This window comes from Pholis gunnellus (assembly GCF_910591455.1).
Source record: "Pholis gunnellus genome assembly, chromosome: 19".
Taxonomy (NCBI): Eukaryota; Metazoa; Chordata; class Actinopteri; order Perciformes; family Pholidae; genus Pholis; species Pholis gunnellus.
Genome location: NC_136546.1, coordinates 20,827,099 through 20,852,923, shown reverse-complemented (window position 1 = coordinate 20,852,923; position 25,825 = coordinate 20,827,099). Strand labels below are relative to the sequence as shown.

At 44.1% G+C, this 25,825-nt stretch overlaps 1 protein-coding gene across 2 annotated transcripts; it reads left to right on the top strand.

The window, feature by feature from the left end:
- The first annotated feature begins 13,169 nt into the window (after positions 1–13,169).
- On the top strand, positions 13,170–23,506 carry LOC306711272 (beta-taxilin-like). 2 transcript variants are annotated; one of them, XM_079180136.1, is made up of 11 exons: positions 13,170–13,289; positions 16,133–16,310; positions 16,397–16,469; positions 17,522–17,607; positions 17,750–17,920; positions 18,013–18,207; positions 18,792–18,911; positions 20,083–20,157; positions 21,612–21,704; positions 21,876–21,971; positions 22,156–23,506. In XM_079180136.1, exons 2-11 carry the CDS (start codon positions 16,143–16,145, stop codon positions 23,077–23,079), a joined length of 2,001 nt encoding a protein of 666 aa, XP_079036262.1. In that variant the 5' UTR covers positions 13,170–13,289; positions 16,133–16,142; the 3' UTR covers positions 23,080–23,506. The 2 variants fall into 2 exon arrangements, with proteins under 2 accessions (XP_079036262.1, XP_079036261.1); XM_079180135.1 differs by lacking the exon at positions 20,083–20,157 and adding an exon at positions 19,961–20,035.
- Positions 23,507–25,825: the final 2,319 nt, after the last annotated feature.

The window sequence follows — 25,825 nt, the reverse complement described above, 5'->3', positions numbered from 1 at the left end:
ATGAGTCACACAGACACACACTCACACACACACACACACACTCACACACACACACTAGATTGTCATAATGATAGATCAATCAACAGAGCAGCCTCTCTCTTATTTAATTAGCGTCCTCCTCGTCTCTCCGTCATCATCAGCTGAAGTCTCTCGTGCTTCACAGCGAGCTCTCTGACGGAGCTCAGACCTCCACCGACTCAAGATCCTGATACGCTTTGATGCAAACACACACTCACACACACACACACACACACACACACTCACACACACACGTCTCCACGGATACCAGACGCCTGGTTGTGTCTCCGTTGTGTCTTTCTCTCCAAGAGGTGATTTGTCTCATGGTTCATTATGTTGTTATGGCTCTGTGTGTGTGTGTGTGTGTGTGTGTGTGTGTGTGTGTGTGTGTGTGTGTGTGTGTGTGTGTGTGTGTGTCAGGAGCCCCCCTGGCCTTCACCTACAAAATGTCCCTCAAAGAGACTCTTACCAGGAGGAGACTTGAGAAGACCACAAAGAGACAAAGAGACTCACAATGAATGATGCAAAATGACAACAAAGACACACAAAACAACCACAAAGAGACAAAATACTACAAACTACAACAGAAAGGGGCCAAAGACATGCAGACAAGAGTTAGTTGTTAAAGTGAATGATAACATGAACACCTGTAGACCTGAAAGGTTTATTGAGGGAAATATAATGAGCAGAGCTCTGTGTGACCTGCTGCTCTGCTGAAACACTCTTCACATGAAGTGTGAACTCTTGTTAACACTGTTAATCACATCGATGAGCATCTACTTCGTCCTGGACCGGTTTTTGCTGACAGACGGAGATGTTCTCACTGCTGGGATCTCTGTGAACGCACAGAGCAGGAAACCAGAGAGCCGAGGAGAACTCATCACTTCAGATTCAACACCAGAGATGAAAGCCGTGCGTATGAAAGTAAAGGCGTTAAGATGCAGCTCAGCTTCCCTCTCAGCAGAGGCTCCACGAATGAACCGAGCAGGAAGTCTACTGCGGAGCTCAAGGTCCCAAACCGTGAGCAGCGTTCAAGTGGACTTCTTACTGCACGAGTACGTTAGAACACAGTGTGGACGGGTCCACACATCACTCTGACTAACTCAAGTCTTACCTTCACCTGCTCAGATTTACTGTCTATCTGAACTATTACGACAATAATACGAGTTCAGAGAATGATCTAGTTACTAACATCAGTTTGGACCAATAGGACTGTAGATGGGGTTCAATCCAGCACAATGTTTCTGAGCTTAAACACGTTTCATATCAGCCTCGTATCAGACGTTCTTATGGAGGAGGAGGAGGAGGAGGGGGGGGAGGAGGGGAGGAGGAGAGGAGAGGAGGAGGAGAGGAGGAGGAGGAGGAGGGGAGGAGGGGGAGGGGAGGAGGGGAGGAGGAGGGGAGGAGGAGAGGAGGAGGAGGGGAGGAGGGGAGGAGGAGGAGGAGGAGGGGAGGAGGAGGAGGGGAGGAGGGGGAGGGGAGGAGGAGGGGAGGAGGAGAGGAGGAGGAGGAGGAGGGGAGGAGGAGGAGGGGAGGAGGGGGAGGGGAGGAGGGGGAGGAGGAGGGGAGGAGGAGAGGAGGAGGAGGGGAGGAGGAGGAGGAGGAGGGGAGGAGGAGGAGGGGAGGAGGGGGAGGGGAGGAGGGGAGGAGGAGGGGAGGAGGAGAGGAGGAGGAGGAGGAGGGGAGGAGGAGGAGGGGAGGAGGGGGAGGGGAGGAGGGGAGGAGGAGGGGAGGAGGAGAGGAGGAGGAGGGGAGGAGGAGGAGGAGAGGAGGAGGAGGGGAGGAGGAGGAGGAGAGGAGGAGGAATGTTTGGTCACGTAACTGGAGTAACTTTGAAGCTGTTTTAACACAAATGACGATATCTTTTCCTAAAGCTAACTAAGTTGTTTGTCATGAAGACGGAGGTTTATTTTGAAGAGACTGCATGTATCAGAACACTTTCACATGAAACGTTTGTTGGATTTTAAATGTTTTAAATGTTCAGTCTGGACTAAAGTCGTCCCTAGAGACTCAAAACGACTCAACACGGATCTGAGACTCATGAATGAATGTTTCCATGAGCTAATGACGAGTTCTTCTGCTCCTTTGTGGCCAAACAACGGAAAACCTACGACATCATTTAGAGTTAAGCTGGACTCAACATCTGTTTTCTCTGCAGCTCCAGGATGAAATGAAATAAGCTTTTAATGTTGTAAAGCATCGATAAATCCCGCTCCGCTCCACTGAGCACACCTTCATGGCGGAGTGTTTCCATGTTGCTGGGAGAGGAGACGAGGAAGCAGCTCATCCATCTCACCGCAGTACACACATCTATAACGGCCTGACTCAGTGAATGAGAATAAATCATCTGGGTGTCCTGGCAGAAGAGCGAGCAGAATCCATTTCCATAATTTGAATAAAAATTGCTCTGAGGGTCAAACAGCACGTATGAGCGATACGTGCTGTCAGACAGCGGGCTGGAGTATCCTTCAAGGCCGCTAACGCTCCAGGAACAGGGCAACACCGACCAGAGGTCAAGTGAAACACACCTCCCCTGGTTCATGTCTCAGCCTGCTCAGCTCCACCACCTCCTCTTCTCCAGATGAAGCCCTGCAGCCGGGGTTTGATCCGTCATTACCATAGATTAACTAACTCTAACACTAACGGATGCTGTCTCTGCAGGCTGACTGCCTCCTGCACGCAACAGTCGCTCGTGTCTTTTATCTCCAGCCGACAGACGCGGCAGGGCGCGTGAGAGCGGATCTAAATAAAGCAGAGCGCTCTAATTCTACCACTACGTTTACGCACACGGCGAAATTAATGTGGAAAATGAAAAGTAAGGCACTTTAGAGGTACATAAGTCGTGATTAGTAATGAATTTGAGCGTTATCCCCGAGAATTAATTGTCTGTTTAAAATGAGTTGGTTGTGTAAATCCGTTGTGACCTATATACACGGGGTGGGCGGCTCACAACCAACACGGAATATAAAGTAGTAAACTTGTTTTTATTGGAGGGAAAAATGTACGAATACGTTGAAGGTTTCTGCGTTCCGTCGGAGCGTCTTTGATTTTCTGTGAGGAGGAAGATTCACGACGAAGGCTGTGAGGATGAGTCCTTGGATGAAGACTTACTGATGAAGACATTATACAGGACGTGCCTCCTTTCATTTTCCTCATATGAACAGCAAGATTCAAGGTTCCAACAGCCAACGTGAGCCCACTAAAGTCTGTGTCAAGAGGGTCACTCTCACACAGTTCCAGTGTGAACAATGAGCCGAAAGACCTCGTATCTACGGTGTGAAAAGATCAAGTCTGCTCGTATTTATTTAGTTTGTTATCATATTAACATATGAAACAATTCAACCCAGCAATAAATCAAGTCTCTCGTGTACCTGAAGCCAAGAAGAAATGCTGGTGAGAAACTGAAAATTTTTGACCTGTCGGCTCTCATCGTATAACGTTTGAATGACGCAACAATTTAGTGTTGTTGTTTTTCTTAAGTCATGTTAGTGTACGTTGAAACGGATACGTTGAATGTGGACGTTTTGGTTTCTGCGTGATGTAGAACGACAAACGACGAGCAGAGCCGGTGATGTAATTTATTAAGCAACAGTTATTGAAATTGAAGAATAACAAGCGAGAAAGTCCACTAAAGGCGGGTTAGAGGGTCAAACAAACACAGGACTTTCACCCCGGAGACTGCTGTCTGTGTCCGGGCTGAAAGCAGAAGTCAACACTGATTCAAAGCTTGTTACGTAAATGTATTTACGTTAGCTACATTCTTACATTCCATTGTTGCGTTCCATTGTTGCGGTGCGTTCCATTGTTGCGGTACGTTGTTGCGTTACGTTGTTGCGTTCCATTGTTGCGGTGCGTTCCATTGTTGCGTTACGTTGTTGCGTTACGTTGTTGCGTTACGTTGTTGCGTTCCATTGTTGCGGTACGTTGTTGCGGTACATTGTTGCGTTACGTTGTTGCGGTAAGTTGTTGCGTTACGTTGTTGCGGTACGTTGTTGCGTTACGTTGTTGCGTTACGTTGTTGCGTTACGTTGTTGCGTTACGTTGTTGCGTTATGTTGTTGCGGTACGTTGTTGCGTTACGTTGTTGCGTTACGTTGTTGCGTTACGTTGTTGCGGTACGTTGTTGCGGTACGTTGTTGCGGTACGTTGTTGCGGTACGTTGTTGCGTTACGTTGTTGCGTTACGTTGTTGCGGTACGTTGTTGCGGTACGTTGTTGCGTTACGTTGTTGCGTTACGTTGTTGCGTTACGTTGTTGCGTTACGTTGTTGCGGTACGTTGTTGCGGTACGTTGTTGCGTTACGTTGTTGCGTTACGTTGTTGCGTTACGTTGTTGATCACATTCGGAGCCATCAGGAGGTCAAACAGCACCGTCTTCCTTTGTCTTCAGGCTGGACGGACTCACATGTGTTGGTGATGTGAAGAGGAGAGAAAAGTTTGTGGAGGTTCTGCTGTTGGCTGCACCAGATTTAATCAAAGTGACGATGGTGGGTCGTTTCTGTGAGCACCAATCAGATGAGAGACAGCAGATGGAGCATGTTCCTGTAAACGGAGTTAATCAAGTAAAAGGGCCGGCCTCCTATCATGCTGGATGAGATATTATATTTGGAATTAGATGGCCTTCGTAGGCTGGCAGAAGAATGTATAATGAACGTGTAACAGGCGGGTAAACGATCCATAATGGTTCATCTCCACCAGTTAGAGTGATTGAAACACCAGTGGGTCATGGAGCCGGTCTGAGCTGGTGGTTGATGGAGAGAATAAAACCTGCAGAGCGACAGCATCGACTGGCAGAGACGCTCCCATCGATCAGGTCCACTTTACTGAAGGGAAGAATTAAAACGGTTCATGAACGCCTCGTGAGGCCCGATGTCACAACATTACTGACTCATGACACGTGCGCACCGATCAATTTTGTTCTCACCGTGGTGCGTTTTCACCATTCTTCCTCCAGGAGACACGTTTGCTGTGAGGTTTGTCGTAGAGAGAGCGGGGAGTTCAAAAGAACGAAGAAGAAACTGAGACGATGGCGTTTTGTCCGAGATGCATGTCTGAACACTTTCTCACTAGATGATCCACATTAACGTTAGCTGCGTTAGCCTCCTGTGTGTAATATCTGTGTGTCCTCTGAATGTTGTGTAGAGCAACGTGTTGCTGCAATAAACGGTTAAACCCAGAACTTTGAAATGAGTCGGTTCTTTTGCACAAGAAGGACAAATCCAGTTTGCATTTTTGTAAACATAACAGGAAGTCAACATCTCACTGCAGCTGTCTACACATCACAGCTCGCTTCGGTAGCTTCAGTCTGAGGGATATTTACGCTTCCTCAGACTAACAGGAGTAATCACAGTGATTATATCACAGTGATTATATCACAGTGATTATATCACAGTGATTATATGACAGCTGGTTTTCATTTCAGAGAGTGAAACAAAAGACTCACATTACTGCCGCCGGCGTTCTAACTGAATCTAACATTCACTTCAGTAAAGTCGTATTTCTGTAATGACAGCAGGACAGATGTGGATTCAAACCTTCTGGATTATTTCCCTCAAAAGAAGCTAAAGATTTCAGTCCAATCATTTAATAATACGTTGAATCATGGCAACTAGCTTTGGTCTTAACTGTGGATTCATTATATATTGTCACGTGATGGTTTAAACTCTTCTCTCACTTTTATTCAAGAAGCCTTAAATAAGTAAATGTGATAAGTGTCACATGATTAAAAGTTGCTCATAACATGCTTTCTTCTTTATCTTGTGTAACTCGTGTTCGTCTGTCTGTGTTCAGATATCCAAAGTATCATTGAGGTAAAAGCTGCAGATGATGAACTCTAAGACTGTCAGACTGTCGTCAGTGTGACTGAAACTCTCCCTCAACCCAGAGGAGGAGCCAATGAGGAGCTGAGGAGCCAATGAGGAGCTGAGGAGCCAATGAGGAGCCGAGGAGGAGCCGAGGAGGAGCCGAGGAGGAGCCAATGAGGAGCCGAGGAGAGTCTCCAGCTGGTGGAGCCCAGCAGACTGATTGAGAGCCTCCAGGAGACTCTTCAACAGTCCTCTGTTATTTAGTCTGATTGAGAAAAATGTTCATTTTTATATAATGCATCTGGATCTGCATGAAGGTCCACACAGACAATCATTGTGATCAGCTGAGGACGAAGGAGCTATTTGACACATTCGTCTTCATCACGAGTCCACATGAATACTCGTGGCTTCCACCGAGGTCAAGAGTCCCGTCGTCATCACTCTGCTGACATTTGTAGAATGCTGTTTATGTTCTACGTCTTTATATTCATGGTGCAGGTTCAGTATTTGAAGGAGACTGGTTATCTTTTCTGAAACTTGACCAAATGCTGTGAGTACCTGATCCTGAAGAGTTTGAGATGAACTTTGGTTTGTTCTCAGCCGGAGAACATCTCTCATGTTCCTGAGTCTAACAGACTAACAGCAGCAGTTGCTGCCGTCATCTTTACTGCTGAAGCGTCAAACAAGCTTCACGTAGAGATTTACAGTTTCTATGACATGAGAGAGTTTACCAGCTTCACTGTTGGGCTGCTCGACGTGATAAAGAACTTAAAGTAAATCACGCAGGTTCATCAAAAACTCCACCACGTACAGACCCAGATCCAACACTGGACAGGAAGCAGAGGCACAAGAGAACCAGGACCAGGACTGAGAGGGGCAGACTGTCAGACCTGCTGCAGTAACATGAGAGGTTTCCTAAAGAGACAAAACCACTTCAGTCCACAAGGAATCAACACAACACAAATGTTCTGCGCTGTAACTGTGACGACATACGATGGGATGCGTCCGTACAGACATGCAACACGACAAATGGAGCCTGTCTCAGACCAACAGGGACGGACCAACAACAGACTGCAGTCCACCGATGACAGATGGTTTCTGTGAATCAACAGGCGGGTGAGGTGACGCTGATGGATCGCTCTGTGTGGTCATTCAGCTCCAGAGAGAAGCCAGAGGGAGTGACACACACACACACACACACACACACCACATTTACTGTGAATGTGTTTGATGCATGTGTTGTCTTCAGTCAATAAATCAGCCTGAACATGAAGGAAACCTTCAGCCATCAGCTGTTCTTTGTGGAGCAGAGAAAGCAGACGTCGTGTTTCTGTCTCTGCTCGTGTCGACGTTCTGCAGGTTTGGACTTAAAGGCACAAAACTCCTTCAGGCCACCAAGTCGCCGCCCGAGAGGGAACTGTGTTTGTCCCCCAATGCTCACATGTGGGACTCCTCCACCTCTCTGCAGTCATCACTGACTCCCATCCCTTCATGCTGCTCACACGATGTGTTATTACTATTGTTCTGACCGATCCAGCCGTCACTCTACGCTCCTGCTCACCTCCGGGCTCCTCCTCTGAGCCTGCTCTCATTATTGGTAACGCCTCGGTTTAGTTATGGATTTATGGACAAAACAATGATGGGTGACCATCAACAGTCGTGTTTCTATTCAATTGTCAAGCAAATTTTAAGCAAACTTTTGAAAAGTCACAAAAAAGAATCAAACTGTTTTAGAGCGAATGAACTCAGAAGGCGGCGCTAACGCTATGCTTCACCAGTAAACAGAGTAGAAGAAGAAGTAGAGGGAGGAGCTCTTCAGGCGTTCGTTTGTCCTAAACGTTACGAAATACATTTAGTGCATCAACAAAAAAACACCTCAAACAAACTTAAACTAGTTCTCACACTCGAGGAATCTCTTCTAAGCATTAACATCAAACACACTGCGAGTGTCCAACAACACATATTATGTCTTTGATAAGTGAATAAGTGGATCGACCGACACACTCGGAACATTCCCGCTGAGATGTTTCATGTGTTTGTTTACTTTCATTAACACAAATGAGAATATCACTTTGGGTTCTGAGAATGTTCTCAATGTTCTCACATTAAATGATAAACATAAAATTGATCACTTTCACTTCGGCTGCTGAATAGAATCAAACAACTCTCTGACGTTAAATACGGTGCGAGTGTAGACTTGAGTGTAGACTAGAATGTAGACTTGAGTGTAGACTAGAGTGTAGACTAGAGTGTAGACTTGAGTGTAGACTAGAGTGTAGACTAGAGTGTAGACTTGAGTGTAGACTAGAGTGTAGACTAGAGTGTAGACTTGAGTGTAGACTAGAGTGTAGACTAGAGTGTAGACTAGAGTGTAGACTCTCGTAGACTCTGTAAATTCTCAGTGTCAGGTTCCACACGTCCAGAGTGACTCTTCCTCATCGGCCGAATCACTGTTGGAGCCTCCAGATCTCAGTGAGCTGTGCTATGTGTTCATGTGTTCATGTGTTCATGTGTTCATGTGTTTTATAGTTCTTTTGTTAACAGCTCGGAGCTGCTGTCAGAGCTTCACGTCGCAGCTCCGCTCTCGTATTAAAAGCTGCCGCTCGTGATCCCAGATGACAGAAAGCCGCCTCGACGATGGAAAAACTTTGAACGGCCGAACAAGAGAGAGAGAGAGAGAGAGAGAGAGAGAGAGAGAGAGAGAGAGAGAGAGAGAGAGAGAGAGACGACAGGTGGAGAAGAAGTGCGTCAGCGCTGAATGACTGGAGGTGATCGGGTTTAATTAAAAAGCCGTGTCTGCCGTCAGGCTGGATGAGCTTCTCTGGCTTGTTGTTCTATTGTTTGTGCCAAATCTGAAAACCCACAAAGGAACCCGCGGGGAGCACTGCTTCTCCTCAGGAAACCTCCAATCTGCACCGCCGCCGCACACTGGAATGTCTGAACTCACTCGAGGCCTGATTGGTGGTTTCATCCCTGCAGATGTAGCAGCCTATCAGCTGTGATCGGGACGCCTTGACGTTACTGTTAGTTCTACTTACAGGTAGAGCAGCTGGCGTCTGTCCACACGCTGCAGGCACTCTGGATCTCACGATGTAACCCTCTGAGATTCTAGTTTAAAGACCACTAAAGCCCACACCAGGCGGTCGGATCGTCGGCGGATTTGTCCGAGAACCAGCGACCTCTGAACCAGGAAGTCACTTCTGTCACTATTTAACCCAAACAACCATCTCTTCCTAAACCGAACGGAGTGGTTTCCTGTTTGAGTGGAAGTTGATCGTCAGCGATCGTTGAACCTTTTGTGTGATTTTAAAACACCCCGAGGTCTCGGCATCGATGACGTCACTCGTTAAATCCTTCGCTGGATAATCACGGTCGGTTCTTCCGGAGTTGGATCGACTTGCCGACCTCCGTCCCGAACGTCTCCGCGCTCGTGTTTCTGGAAATGACTTCTGATTAAAAGGTCGCTCAGATGAGCAAAGCTGGACCGGTGGAGTCAGGAGAGCGATGGAGGGACGTCCGCACGCCGCTCTTCTTTAATTGCTTCTGCAAATGGCTCCTTAACCAAACCAGCGGCGGGTCAAAGGTCATCGGTGCTGATGAGACTGGGCCTGGCTCGGCCCCCTACAGACGACACGTCCTCCATCACTCATTTCCTCTACTGTGCCCCCCCCCCCCCCACCCTCCATCACAAGTTCATTTCATTTCTTCTGCTGTTTACCAAGTCAAGAGGAGAATATGAAGACGCTCTTGAGGTCCAGAGTCATGCAGACTGTGGTGACCTGAATCAGCCGGGATGAGGAGTGTTTCATGATCAACTCCTTCAGTTTGAGGCTGGAGGTCAAACAAACACGAGAGAGGATCTGTTGATTCGTTTTCACATTCCATTAACGCTGAACACACACACACACACACACACACACACACCTGATAATAGATCCTATGATTAGTATCTGAGACGGGAGTATGAGAGGAAATGAATGACAGGAAGAACGTGTTGAGGTTAAGGAGACGTAATTAAAATAGTGAAGAGAAGCTGTTAAAGAGGACGGATGATGCAAACCAAAGACAAAGATCCGTCCTGCTCCTAGAAACGCCTCCAGCGCTGCGGTTCACCTCGTTACCTCCCGAGGAACCGAACGACGACACAGAACACAGCGATGATGCGGTCTGGTTATCAGGCTCACGTCCTGTTTATTCCACAGAGATAAAACGCAGCGATGCGTAGACGTCACAGGAAACGTTTCCGTACGTCATCGTGTAAAAGACCGCAAACTTCTCTCACAAATGTATGATTTAATAATCTCTTTATCAGAGAAGAATAGAAGAACTCAGTCTTAGTTCTGATCATAAATCATCTCATCCAGACTTCAGAGTCTCCATCCTTTACAGGAAAACAAGCGGCAACAATATAATAACAGAGAGAAAACTGAAAGAAACCTTCTGAGAGAAAGCTCGTCGAGTCACAGAGCACACATGACGTAAACACTGAAGGTCACTCCTCCTCCTCCTCCTTCATGTTCTTTAAAGGAGAACGAGAGAAACACAGAAACCCAAACTAAAGAGTCCGAGGCCGCCGGCGACGCAGACACTCGTTTCCTCCACAGGGTCTCACATCTGAAGACATCCGTCATCAAAGAGCACATCGTGTTCCATTATTCCTCTTATGGACGAAACACCGGAGACCATGGAGGAGAAGGAAGAGGAGGAAGAGGAGGAAGAGGAGGACGAGGAGGACGAGGAGGAAGAGGAGGACGAGGTTTCTGTCAGAGGACCAGAAGACGACAGAGGGCAGAGGAAGAAAGACGTAAAGGAAGAGAGACCGTTTGTGACATATGGGGATGAAAAGAGGAATGTATGGAAAGAAAAGAAAGATGCAGTCGAAAGGAGGGATGAAAGGAAGGAAGGAAGGAAGGGAAAGAAGGAAGAGAGGGGACAGGAGGGGGGGGAGGAAGGACAGAAGGAAGAAAGAAAGAGAGGAAATATGAGAGAGTGAACAAAAAGAGGGAAAGGAAGGAGAGGAAGGAGAGGAAGGAAGGAAGGAGAGGAAGGAGAGGAAGGAAGGGCCGAAGACAGCGGGGAACAGAAAAGGAGGAAAAAAGAAAGGAGAGAGAACAGAATGAAGAGTCCTCGTGGTGCTGATGGGTTGATCCCAACATGTCCCTCGGGCTCCCTTAGTCCAGGAAGTCACAACAACTGCTTCCTGTCAACCCTTCAGAGTAAAACCAGACGCCTGGTTGTGTCTCCGTTGTGTCTTTCTCTCCAAGAGGTGATTTGTCTCATGGTTCATTCTGATGTTATGGCTCTGTGTGTGTGTGTGTGTGTGTGTGTGTGTGTGTGTGTGTGTGTGTGTGTGTGTGTGTGTGTGTGTGTGTGTGTGTGTGTGTGTGGCGTTATTGGACTTTTCATCTGAGAAGCAAAGTTGTCTCCAATGTGACTCGCCAGGAAATGATTCTTTTTAATATTACTGTCAAGTCTCAGATCATTCAGCACGGCTTCACCTGTTTTATGAGGCTGCACACACACACACACACACACACACACACACACACACACACACACAGACGGCTCACTGCTGCCACCATCTGGTCACCAACAGAACACACTTCATGATCGCCACTGATGATAATCTTTTCTGTTATTATATTATTATCATATATTAGTATATAATTATATATTATATATATATATCATATATTAGTAAAACTGTTTTCATAAACCAGATATTTACCTTGTTGGTGCAGAAATACCAACATGAACAAAGAGAGTAAAGAACAGAGTCTAGAGTCCATTCAAATATGTCAAATATAGATATTCTGAAGTGGAGTGTTTAAATGAAGAGGATGGAATGAGCTGAATTGATTAAAGAACGTGCAAATGTTCACAACATAAACGTACAATGTGCAACAATAAATACCTCAATGTGTGTCAATGTCAATCTATTATCTTTCACCCTGTTCAGGGTCGCTGGAGTCGATCCTTACGTCCTCCTGGGACCAGGAATGTCTGTTCATGTTGAGATCTTTCCGTCTTCAGGCCCCCATTAGCACATATCCCATAATATTCCCTTAATATGAAGTGTTCAGTCTGGTGGGTCTGATCAGATCACAGTCTGTGAGTCAGACCTTAGCTTCTGTTCTTTCTGGCTTTTGAATGCAGCGGTCAGGACTAATTACTGGAGGAGGACTTACTAATGCGTCTCGATGCAGACGTAGTCTCGGGCGGCCGTCACCCTCCAACCTCCACCCGCCACCCTCAGCTCTCCAACCTCGACCCTCCACCCTCGACCCTCCAACCTGCACCCTCCACCCTCCACCCTCGACCCTCCACCCTCCAACCGCCACCCTCGACCCTCCAACCTCCACCCTCCAACCGCCACCCTCGACCCTCCACCCTCGACCCTCCAACCGCCACCCTCCAACCTCCACCCGCCACCCTCCAACCTCCAACCTCCACCCGCCACCCTCCAACCTGCACCCTCCACCCTCCAACCTCCACCCTCCAACCGCCACCCTCGACCCTCCACCCTCGACCCTCCAACTGCCACCCTCCAACCGCCACCCTCCACCCGTCACCCTCCACCCTCCACCCTCCAACCTCCACCCGCCACCCTCCAACCTCCAACCTCCAACCTCCACCCTCCACCCTCCAACCGCCACCCTCGACCCTCCACCCTCGACCCTCCAACTGCCACCCTCCACCCGTCACCCTCCACCCTCCAACCACCACCCGTCACCCTCCACCCTGCACCCTCCACCCTCGGCCCTCCAACCTCCACCCGCCACCCTCGACCCTCCAACCTGGACCCGCCAGTTAAGTTAGGTTAAGTTAAGTTTGGTTTCTTTTAGCTTAGCTTAGTTTTATTGACTTTATTTCCGTTTGTTAGCTCAACAGAAGTGATGAAAACTAAAGTATAACAGCAGAGACGTTCAGATTCATGTTCCATCCTGTTCTTACTGTGAGCGTTAAAAACATGTTACATGTTCGTCAGGAAGCTTCCAGAAGCAAAGCCCGTCTGCTGTCAGGACACACACACACACACACACACACACACACATACTCACACACACACGCACACACACACACATGCACACACACACACGCACACACACACATACTCACACACTCACACACACACACACTCACACACACACGCACATGCACACACACACACACACACTCACACTCACACTCACACACACACTCACACACACACATACTCACGCACACACACACACATACTCACACACTCTCACACACTCACACACACTCACACACTCTCTCACACACACACACTCACTCACACACACACCCTTGTGTCCTCAGAGTGAGCTGAGCCTCTCAGGTTATTTTGGGGGTCAGCTGTCGTCGAGCCCTCCTCCTCCTCCTCCTCCTCCTCCTCCTCCTCGTCTCTCCTTCCTCTGCCTCTCGGTGTCTCTTCCTCACCTCCTCTCCTTCGCTCCACTGATCCCGGTAAGAGTCTCGTCTTTTCTCTTCCTCTTTAGAAATCTCTTGTTCCAGTGAAGAGTGTGTTTGTGTTTTTCATTCATGTCGCTGAGATTCAACAGAACAAGCGTCATCGTTTGCTTCTTTGTTAGTTTGGAACAAAAAAAAAAGTTTTTTATTCCTTTTAAGTCATTAAAATGAGCCGTTTGTTGGTTTGGTGACACTTAAATGCGGCTCTATTAATACTGTATAATAATTATGATGTAATGCACGAACACTAAACACATGGAGGACGTCCATGATGGCTGCCACGGCACCATGAGTTGCTTTGTCACGGTCTGTAAATATCCTGCAAAGTCACAGTGAAATCATTTGTTCTTCACTTCAGCTTTTCAAGGCTTTCAGTCAGACTGTGATGTTCTATCAGCAGGATGATGATTAATGTACATTTAATGCATTTAGAGGCTGTTTTCTCTTAATGTGGCAGGAAGCTGATTCGTCCATGACACTAAAACTGTTCTAAAGACGTTTGAGCTGTTTTATTTCTGAGACATGTAGTTCAATGTTAAGTGTCAGTTATTGCTTCAGACGGTTCTCTTTGTTGCTTCAAGATTTCGTGACCGTTCGGCCTCCGTTGTGCTGTCGGTAGTTACATTCATTTAAACAGTTTGTTGTTTTTTCCTGATTTCACCTTCTTCTGCACGTTTAAGCTATTTCTGCTCATCTTGACTACACTTCATTGATATTTTGTATAATATTAACTCTTGTTGCTGCTTTGGAAGCTAAAGTATTTCATCAATCTGACATAAAGAAGAAAACATTTACATAAAAAGCTCATTTCAATCTCTTGTGTTTCAAACAAGGAGAAAAGAGTTTTACCTGAAACAACATAAAACCTCTTTTAAGCACATTCATCTTCTCATTAGCTTTTAGCTTTTAGCTTAATATGACTCACTTTGTTATCCGTCTTTATAAGCTTTTATTGTGGTATTTCTATTATTTTGTCCACCTCCCGTTGGTTTTGATTTAAGGTTTGAACACACATTTGTAGATGATATTCACCAGGTAGTTGTTTGACATTCAGGGAGGGACTGTGATTGGTTGTAACTTGGTGGGTGGGGTCTAATTTGTCTTTGGGGGGGGGGGGGGTAGTATGACAGAAGCAGGTAAACAGACTAGAGTTACAAAAACACACAGAGTCCAAATGTTTCCTATAGTGTGTGTGTGTGTGTGTGTGTAGCATGTGTGTCCTTATTTGGACGCTCTCAGAATAGATGAGACTATAGCAGGTGTGTTCAGAGTTTGTGTGTGTTTGTGTAGCTGCGTGTGTGCGTAAGTGTGTGTGTGTGTGTGAGAGACAAAGTGGGGACTGGCTCAGACGGCTAATTTTAACTGACCAGATACAATAACGGTGGCAGCCGTCATGTTGTGACAGAGACGTCAGGACAAACAGCCACTGAACACACACACACACACACACACAGTTGTGTTTCCATCACTAACCACACCTCTACTTGCTAATCCTAACCCTGATTTAGACTTTAACTTAATCTAGACCTAAACCTTAATTTTACATCAACCATAACTTAATCTAGACCTAAACCTTAATGTATCCTTAAACCAAGTCCTCACTCTTAAACATAATGATTGATGTTGTTGAAACGAGCATTTTGTCCCCAGAAAGAAGGCGAGTCCCCACAGTGTGACTGTGTAACAGATTCATGTCCCCACAACACGAGTAATACACACACACACACACACACACAGACATGATAAACAAGATTAAATTGCCTCGTTAGCAATGCGTTACATTTTCCCAGGAGTGTCTTCTTTGCCTGTTCCCACCCTACTATGCTCTGATTGGCTGGTACCACTGTGCTCTGATTGGCTGGTACCACTGTGCTCTGATTGGCTGGTTGGTAGGTTGTTGCCTTCATGAACTGTTGGACACACAAACTTCTCCCTTGTGAATCTCAATATCTGTAACCAGTGCAGCATGAAAGCATGGTGGAATTAGTAAGCTAACTAGCTAACTAGCCAGCCGCTAAATGAGTGAATTTTAACAACTTCCTCCACACCAAGGACTCTTCTCCATGCTCTTCAGCGTATAGGAACGCACCTTGATATCGTCAGCAATACTAGCCATTACCAGCCAATCACAGCACAGCAGGGCGGGACTCGTTAGCCACGCCTCGAAGCTTCAGTGTTTCTGATGTTGTTTTGTATCATGAGGCGCAAACAGACGCAGGTAAAACCTTTAAGAGTCGAAGCTCTGTCTGGACTCACATCACAGTAGCCGATAAATACCCGACTCTGATTGGTAGTTTGAACATGACGGAGCTCATGTTGACCCACAGAAGCTGAGAGCATTAAATCAGAGCAGCTGTTGGGAGGCGAGAGGCGCTGCCGGAGTTCAGAGGCTTATTATCTTCCGACTTTGAAATCCGCGCTCCAGTAATAACCTGACAGACGGCTGAGATCTGTCACATCAAACCCTCCGCTCTACGACGATGAGGAAAAAGATTAATATGTGGATTTAGCTGACAGATATTTTTTGCATGAGATAACACAGAATTAGTTTCATGTCACTGAATGCTGGAAAATATGTGTCTGTTTCAATCAATACAACCAATGCAATACATGCAAAGTCTGTTTCTTTTGACCCGCTGAAGCATGAAATTGTCTATGAAATTCTGTATGTGCTGACACAAGCTGGTCTCATCCAGCGTTCAACAAACTAACAAAGTATCTCACCATGTTTTCCTGAACCTAACTAAGAAGATATTGAGATGTTTGGCCTCAAACAATGAGGAGTAACTTCTCTCGGTATATCATACGTTGGACGAATGACTCTTTAAAAATATTCCCAGAACACTGAGGATGGAGACGTCTGTGAAAGCAGCCGAGGTGTTGGCGCCTCCTAAGCCCGACGGAAAAGCTGAGAACACTGAAGCCTCCTCTTCCTCCGACCCCATGGAGGAGTTCAAGAGACGGCTGGAGGACATCATCAGCGCCCACGGCTCTGCAGCCGAGCTCCTGGACAAACAGGCGAGTCGAGAGACGTGAAGCACACGGAGAACAACTTGTGAGCTCATCTGGTGACGAGTGTGGATGTTTGTCATTGTTGTGAACAGAGTCTGATGGAGGCCGAGACGGAGAAGATGACGAAGGACCCGAGAGACGACATCCCGGTGGCCATGGAGACCGGTGAGGCAGAATGACTTGCTACCATTACGGTTAAAAGGGTTAAAAAAAAGATGCAGCAATGACTTTTACCCTCTAATATGGGTCTACAGCCTACATTTCCCATAATGCTGCTGGATGCAGTCTTTTATTAATTGTGTTGTGTTTTAGAAAATAGAATATTTTACACTTTGATAACAAGTTACAGTCATTTAAATAAACACAGAACGTCTAAGATTTACAAATGGCAGAAACATTTCACGACTTATCGAACAGCAATAACTGACCGTGGAACACATGAACACATGAACACATGAACATATGCACACATGAACACATGAATATATGAACACATGAACACACGAACACATGAACACATGAACACATGAATATATGAACACATGAACACACGAACACATGAACACACGAACACATGAACACTTACAGGAATGCGACGCCGGGAGGAGGTATATTTCTGAAGTTGTATGAACCATTATTGACACAAAAAGAAGTGGCTTTTACAATAATGAATCATTTTTGTCTCAATAATAATACAAACAGCTAGTTATTGTTGACGGCTCAGATAAAGTAACCAGTGAAATGTTAAAGAGGTGAACCGGTAGATAGTTCATCTCTCTCCATGCAGGCTGGTCTCATCCAGCGTTCGTAGCTACGAAGAGTAACGCAACAGTTCGTCTGTAATCTACGTAATCATGAACACAGACGTACAGAGACGCACTTCCTCCTCCAGGAGGACACGTTGATTTATTGATCACGGAACTTCTGTTATTTTAACCCAAACAACGACCTTTTTCTAAACATAACTAAAATGTTTGTTTCCTGCAAAGACTGAAGTTTATTTTGAAAAGACTGTTCATGTAACGAGCAGAAATCAACGCGTTGCTGCAGGAAAACGCAGGAAAAATGAGTAACTTTTAGTCAAATATACAAAGTGATACAAGCAGTGATCTAGTCGCCTTATGGACGGACCAGTTTCAACAGCAACTTCAAAAAGCATCAAACCGAGTTAGAGCTTAAACGCATCAAACGTCAACGTGCCGTCTTTGTCTCTGCAGAGGTCTGTCTCATCATGAAGAGTCTGAACAAGCTCTCCTCTCCAGAGAAGAAGCTGGAGAGTGTGGTCAGGAAACATGCTGAACTGGTGAGTTTCAGATATGAAGAGTCTTGTTAAACAACTCACGCAGAACCCTGAGCGCTCAAGTTCAGACATCATTCTTTCAACCCAAGTAGTAGTTGTCCTGCAATTACAGCAAGCCTTTGTGTGTGTGTGTGTGTGTGTGCAGACAGCCCTGCGGCGTGCCGATGAGAGGAAGCTGTGCGTCCTGCAGAAGAAGTTGTCCGTCCTGCTGGATGAGCGGCAGCAGCAGCAGGAGGAGAGTCGCAGCAGCGCCGCCGCTCGCGGCAAACTGGAGGCTCTGTGCAGAGAGCTGCAGGGACACTACGACGTCCTGAGGGTGTGTAGCCGAGGAAACCACACAACAACCATGTCTGAGGGTAGCAGTTCAAACAAAAAAAGACCTCTCTCTCTCTGACCCCCCCCATCCAGGCGGAGACCCTTCAGCGCTGCAGGGAGGACGAGGAGAAGAGGACGGAGATCACCACCCACTTCCAGATGATGCTGACGGAGATCCAGGCTCAGATCGAGCAGCACAGCACCCGAAACGACAAGCTGTGCAACGAGAACAGCAACCTGACAGACAAACTGGAGGGCCTCATGAACCAGTGCGAGATGAGGGAGGAGGTGAGAGGTCAAACGTCTTCGTCCATCTTGATTAAGGCCGTGAATAAAGAGACATGTGTGGGTTTCCACTGTTCACTTATAAACATGTTATAGGAAGAGGAGCTGTTCATTATGACTGAATAATGTTCTGTGATTGGTTTAACACTTTTTAATATCAAGATAAAACAAGTTATGTATTGTTATCTTATTACAAAACACATAAATAATCTTATAAGTCCACCTTATTAGAACTATAATGAATATAGTCAATACTGCATTTACAACACTCACATTAACTAGAGTACATATAGAAGCACTTCATCGACATTTACTCATAAACAAACCTCTGGAAGTGTAAATGCAGCTGAAAGGACACGTCACTTCATTTACTAGTTGATCGAAGATGTAAGTAATAATCATAAAAAATATCATTTTGATTGAACAAAACAAGTAGTTTAAATATGAGGGAATTGTGAGGAGTAACTTGTTCTATTTCCTGATATTTAAATGACAACAATCGGTGGATTCACTGAGAACATTGCCGACAGATCGATCGATAAAGAGAGCGTGACTCTTCATTAAAGACGCTCTTCGTCTCTCTGCAGGGTTTGGAGAAGATCAACAAGCATCGCGACCTGCAGCACAAACTGACCGAAGCCAAACTGAAGCAGGCTCACGCTCTGCTGACCGAAGCCGAGGAGAAACACAAGCGGGAGAAGGAATATGTGAGTAGACATAGACACAGACGTCCCGTCACAATTAATAATAAGTAAATAAGTACCACACCTTTTTTAAAAGGACATACAAATCATTTTATATTCATGAAGCCGTGTGTAAATGCACAGCACCTCATTTCTATTAGGCCAACGGTTATTTTAAACTTGTGTTATTATTTAATCATAATCATAATCATATCTATTATTTATGGTAGCCCATTCCCGCCAGCAAAAAAAATTTAAATATCCACCAAAAAAAATAAATAAATAAAATATCCACCCAAAAAATGAATAATATATATATCCACCAAGAAAAGAAAAAAAAAGATTGTTTTTTTTGTAGCCGGAAAAAAGTAAAAAAAAAAAATAAAGATTATGTTTTTTTTTTTTGCTAGCAAAAGAGATTAGAAGTGCGCATGCGCTTCAGTGATGATCTCCTCACAGGCCCCTTCATCCCCTCGCCAGTCTTTCCATGAAAACGACATGCAATTCTACATATTAACATCTAACATTTACCAAAGTCACCAGTAATAGTTACCTTGTGTAGAATTGCATGTTGTTGAAGCTAACTTCTAATCTCTATTTTTTTATTTTTTCACTTTTTCCCCACAAAACAAAAAAACATCATGATCTTTTTTTTGGGTGGATTTCTTTCCTTTTTTTTTGCTGCAGGAACGGGCTTCCATAATTATTATTATAGTGATTCTTGGATCAGTTTTTTACAAACTGACCTTTTGTTTCATTACTGCATGAATGTCGCAGTAATGGTTCAACACTATTCTCATAGATTACTATCATCATTATGAATTATTATTTAAATTAATTTACATTATCATGTTTTATTTCTCTGCTGTTTCTGTTATTTGATATTTGTTGTCTTCATTTTTTTCCTCATTATATTTTCTTAATTGTGAGTCTTGTAAGAATTAGAGCCGTGACTTTAAAGTGAATTACCTTCCATAATAATAATAATAATAATAATAATAATAATAATGATCATTTGTATCCTTGTTAAACACTATTCCTAGATTGACTGTGTATTGTCTCTGTCGCCGTAGTTGCTTAGGGAGGCTATTGACAAAACAAAGAAATGCTTCGCTATGAAGGAGCTGGAGCTGACCATGAAGAAGAAGGTAAAGACACGTCTGTAATGCGTCTCCGTCTGTTCTCTTCTAACCAGTTACTGGTTCAGGCTGCTGAGTGGAAACTGCAGACTAAGGCACTCACAGAACAGGGGACTGTGATGCAGGCACAGGTGAATATTCACTGACAGGCTGCACACACCTGGTGATCAGCAGCAGGCACGAGATCCGTCCTTCAGACTGAGGGCCGGAACGTTAGCAGCACTGAGCTCATGAAGCACAGCGGAGGCCCTCTGATCCTCTGCAGACAGAGGAACCTTTTCATATTATTGCATTTTTCTTTTTCCATATTTCAAGAGTTCAGTTAATTATTATTTATTTTCATATTTTATACATTTTCTGTAAAGTTCTAAACACAGTTGCAAAGTGCAATCTAAAGATATACATTTAGAATTAACCTTTAAAGAACCCAACATGTATAAATGTTGAATTGCAAAAAGGTGGTTTCACTTTTCTGAAACTCGTTATCCCTCTCTACGTACGAAGTACTCGTATGTTCTGCTGTTCAGGGGAAAAAACATCCAAATGCTCAAAAGACAAAAACTCAGCTCTCAACTCTTAAATTCATATGAAAAGAACAAGAAACTCAGAATCTCAGGGTTCGTTCTAGACCTGGAGCCTCAAAAAACGTTTGACTTGAGATCTGAAAGAAACAAGAACAAGAACATTTCAGTCGTATGTTTCCCACCTGCTCAGTAATTTAAGCTTTCAGAAATCTGACTGACTTCCATTTTGACTTGCAAGCTGTTTTTTACAGCCTGTAAAAGTCAAAAGAGTTCTGAATGAGCAGAGAAGTGTTTAAGCTGCAGCTCAGTTCAAACAACGCGTCAGCATCATCTCGTATTAAGACTGAATGTTACAAACCGTCAAGCAGCAAATCTTCATTTTGTAATATTCACTTCCAACCGATGAGTTTTAAGTGAATATTATGTTGGACTCCTGAATGTTTAACACTGACAGTGTGAATGATTAATGGCCTCCAGCAGTGTGTAAGGCTCATAGTTAATGACTGATGCAAGTTGTAATTCATCACTTAGAAGCACATTATCCAAAACTTCATGTTCCACCAAAATTTAGCGCATAAATCCCGTTTTGGTTCTTTAAACATACATTGTTCCTGAACGTTAGCACAGTAAAGGCACATAAATGTATTTATCTCTTTGACAGGTGTTTATTTTTGAACAGCGAGGCTTTGAAAACAACCACATTAATCTTTATTACAAGTGAATAAAGGAGTGCTGCTGTTTTAATTCCACTAAAGTAACATTATGATGAGCTGGTTAATGCCTACACATATTGTGGTCTTGTTAACTGTCAGTCTCAATTGTGGATAAAACATTTAACTAAGGTCTCCCTGTTATATAGTGTGTGACTGAGTTAACTGAATTAATACAGAATTGTTTGTTCAAGTTAAACGAAACTAAAACAAAACAAAAAAAGATGAAATGTTTACCGTGAATGCGTAGGATTATGTGAGGGGTTGATGTTTAGCCAGTGAGATTTGAGAATCATGCTTGTGTCTGTCTGTGTTTTAGTCCGACTATCTCGTCTGTCCGTCTGTCCACAGCTGGCCCTCTACGCTGAGAAGTTCGACGAGTTTCAGGCGACGCTGGCCAAAAGCAACGAAATCTACGTCCGCTTCAAGAAGGAGATGGATAACGTAGGTGGTGACGACTGAATGAGGATGTTAGGAATCTAATCAAATATTGTAAAACGTATTCCTCTTAAACCGTTCCATGTTTCTAGTTCCTGCAGCTCACATTCGTCCGGCTTTTGCTTCCGGACGTTTTCGCTGCAGCCAGTTTTTTTTTTTAACTCTTCCTCTTTTTAGATGTCAGACAAGATGAAGAAAATGGAGAAAGAGTCGAGTCTGTGGAAGACGAGGTTCGAGAGCTGCAACAAGGCTCTGACTGAAATGATGGAGGAGGTACGTTGTCAGTGTTGCCACAGTTTCTTGTAATTCTCAAACTCACGTTGACCCTTCGGAGGTTTTGCCGAGTCTTGAAAGAACCCAGCGAGGTATATCAATGCTACTGCTGAGCTGTTAACCTTCAAGTTGTAGTCTCACAATGTCTCACTTTCTTTGCGTCTCGTCTTCTCCATCACACCAGAGAACCGAGAAAAGCCATGAGTACGACCTGTTCGTTCTGAAGATTCAGAAGCTGGAGAGGTTGTGTCATGCCCTGCAGAGCGAGAGGGCAATCCTCTATGAAAAGATCAAGGAAGTCCGCCAGTCTAACGCCAACATCCCTGCAAAGGTCTTCAGCACCGACGAAACCCCCAACCCAGAGGATATTGACAAATCTGCCTCGCTGATACCTGTGGAGGTCCAGGAGCTCCAGGAGCTCGAGAAGGAGGACCTTGTCTTAACGGAGGGCATGACACGTCTGAAGGAGGAGCAGGCCAAGCTGCAGGAGATTGCCGCCTCCCTAATGGCCACACCTAGTGACAATCACGAAGACGGCAATGATGACACCGAAGAAGACTTGATGTTCTCTGCGTTTGTCCAGTTCAAAAACAAAACCCAGGTCAAAGAGGAAGCGGTTTCAGTCCCTCAACAGGTGGTAGATGTCAAGTCAGAGGCAGCAGAATCGGTTCTCCCACAGCCAGATAAAGTTGAGGAGGATCCAAAGCCTTCTGAAATGATACCAACAGACACAGTAAAAGTTCCAACAAAGGTCCAGGATAAAGAGGCTCAAGCAGTCAAACTACATGAGGAGATCCAGCAGCAACCTGCTGAACAAGTACCGACATCTGAGCCTGAAAAAGTCAAGATCGACCCACCAACAGAGCAAAAACCAAAAGCAGCAGAGGCCAAGTTGGTCAAGGCAGCAGAGGTGAAACCAGTGGTCCCAGTGGCAGTCAGGAAGGTCCAGGCTGAACCAGTGCAAAGACCAGAAGAAGCACCAACCAAGTCAGAATCAGCTCCAGCCGCCGTAAACACACCTAAAACGACTGCCGCCTCAAATGCAGAGTCCTCCAAGAAGCAAACACCGAAGAAAAAGAAGAAGAAGAACGGCAAGAATGCTAGCTAAAGTTTAGAAAAGTGTGTGTGTGTGGAGTTATTTGGGTATAGTGTGTGTGTGTGTGTGTGTGTGTGTGTGTACGTAACTGAAATCATACTGTGCCTTTGCACCTTTCATAAAAGTTCAAATCTTTAGTTTATCCCAACTGGTTAAGTGTTTTTTTCTTCACTTTTCTCAAAGTTCAATGTTACCAGATGAGGACGGACATTTAAATCTGACTGTATTTTAAAGCCTGGTCGAGGGAATAAAACACTTTACTGAAGTATAGCAACGTCTAAAACGTTAACTAAAGGGCCCTAAAGAGTGAAAGTCTTTGCCTTGTTAAGCAAAGTGCCAACACAAAACCCCGGCTGGTATCTATGCCAGTAAAATTGCAGTGTCTCTTTTAAACTAGGAATCACAGCAACTCCAATAAAGTCATTTTCTGACAATTTTACATTTTTTTGTCTGCTTTTTATTTTATTTAACGAGTTGTCTGAAATCTCACGTCACAATTTCATCCACGATTTTGGTCTTGTGGTCTTACTGCTATAGTTGTGAGGACTTTCGTTGAGTCGATATGTTCCTTGGCCTCCCAGACAACAGATATATTTGCTTTTAATAAGCATTAGTGTGCTCATCTTGGCTCACTTTGACTTTAAATAGACTTTGATTCATATAATACAATAAAACAGGAGAAGTTCCACTTAACTTTTTGTACAAAGTGTAAATCAAGATGGGACTTAACAACAAAAGTGGAACATTTTGAGGAGAAACTACCTCTCTGCAACTACTCATGCTGCTCCACAGTGCAGAGCTTGTAACAATAGTTTGCATGAGGTCGCTAACCTTTAACAGGTCGCTAAGCTGTCAACATCAAAGGAAACAGGTACAAGACCGATATGTACATCACCAATTTATTCCTTACAGTTTCCTAAGCAGTGCCAGTGCAGATCAGGTCAGTTATTAAGTTCACTTTAAGGTACAATAAATGGAAATAATGATACAAAAGAATAAAACAAATATAAGTAAAGAGTTACCAGAAGAGCAGAATTATCTGTTGACTTGTGAGGACACTCATTGATGAATTGTATTTCCTACGCCAACTTCTGAACTTCACCATGAAACTCTTAAACAGTCCTGGTGAGGACGAGACAAAATGTCATCACTTTTCACGAATGTCCTCGTTTCTATGTCTAAATCCTCTAGGTCCTCACAAAGGTAGGTAAGCAAGAAGTCACACACGCAGATTTCAGTGTGGGCTACCAGGTTTATTCCACAACCAAAGCTCACAGGTTTAATGATGTATGTATTAAGACAGTAAGTGTTACACCGCCTTCCTCTACTGTCAAAAGCTTGGGAATATATATTTATGATGATGCAGAACAAGAACATCTCCACTAGATGGCGGTGTTTTCCTCCACAGGTGAAGGGTTTTACGCCTGTTTATTACATTCAGAAGGCACAACAATCTCACAGCCACTAGATGGAAACAGTGTTCTTCATATCGCATATGTAATACATGACATATATGATTTCAAGGCATTATTCCCACATTTAACAGTCACATTAAATGTCAGTTTTATCTTCATCACTAACAGCAGCAGTGTTTATGTCTCTGTCATCAGCTTCTCCTTTGATTTGATTACCAAACACCTACAGCCTCCTTATTGCTGGTTTATTACTTGACAGTATGATACTTTATAGATATTGATGTTTTATTTGTTATTAAAACTTGACCCAAGTTATATTATGTTAATATTTATTTTTTCATTAGATTTATTTCTTAATATTTTTGTTTGACTCTTATTTGTGTTATTCTGACATTTAGTGGAGAGGTTAAGTGTCAATAAATGCTCTTTTCTACAGTGATAATCAGACATTTCTGAATGCTAAACACTGAATAATTGTAACATTTAATATTTATTTAACATTAATATTGTGGCAGAATTTAGTTTTCCCAGCATCAATCCACATGTATAAAGTTATTGTTGTGTTTTTAGATACGGTATGGTTTTTATTTTTAACACAAAGCTGCTCATTTTATCCAAAGTGACATGAAAGGAGTTAATTAATGGAAAAAGGTAACAATAAATGAGTTCAGGTGGCAGAGTAGACTCTAACAAAATGTACCAGACATCACAGAATCATCATGAACGAACCAGAAAGGGAAGAGGAGAGAAGAAGAAAGGATTTATTCCCTCCAAGTTTCTCTCTCACCAGAGATTTTAAAAAATGACGACGAGGGGGTTTTTCAGTTCGATAATTTGAGCACGAAAGTATTAATGTTCAGAAATAAATAATAAAAAGAGGAAACAGATGAAAAGAGAAGTACAAAGGATTTGTAAAAAAATGTCAGATAAGAGCTAATAGGAGGAGGAGGAGGAGGCGACAGAGATGTGAGAGAAGGAGTTGAGTTTCTTCAACCTTGTGACAGAAGATAAGAGTCGACTTAATGAGCCTGAAGATCTATGAGGGATCTGAGCAGTGATTCAGATGTTAGAGGCTAGTTAAGTAATAATCCTGTCCTGAAATAAAGTTCATCATGTTGAGGTTCTTTCAAATACATTACGCTGGGAAGTTAAATATATATCTACTTATAAACATTTTAAATTATTAAATTATTATTAATAGATTATCCGTCAGTTGGAGTTTGTACAGGGAATTATTTTCAACCAAATGTACATAAAATACCTGAAAGTCTGTTTTTTAATGCCATGCAGACTGGATTAAAGAAAATGCTGAGCGCAGCGTTGACGAAATTGATTAGCTGTTT

Coding starts and splice junctions, on each gene's coding strand:
- LOC306711272 (XM_079180136.1), top strand. CDS start 16,143: ATGGAGACGTCTGTGAAAGCAGCCGAGGTGTTGGCGCCTCCTAAGCCC. Junction 17,921..18,012: donor GACACTACGACGTCCTGAGG/GTGTGTAGCCGA, acceptor CCCCCCATCCAG/GCGGAGACCCTTCAGCGCTG. Junction 20,158..21,611: donor GGACTGTGATGCAGGCACAG/GTGAATATTCAC, acceptor GTCTGTCCACAG/CTGGCCCTCTACGCTGAGAA.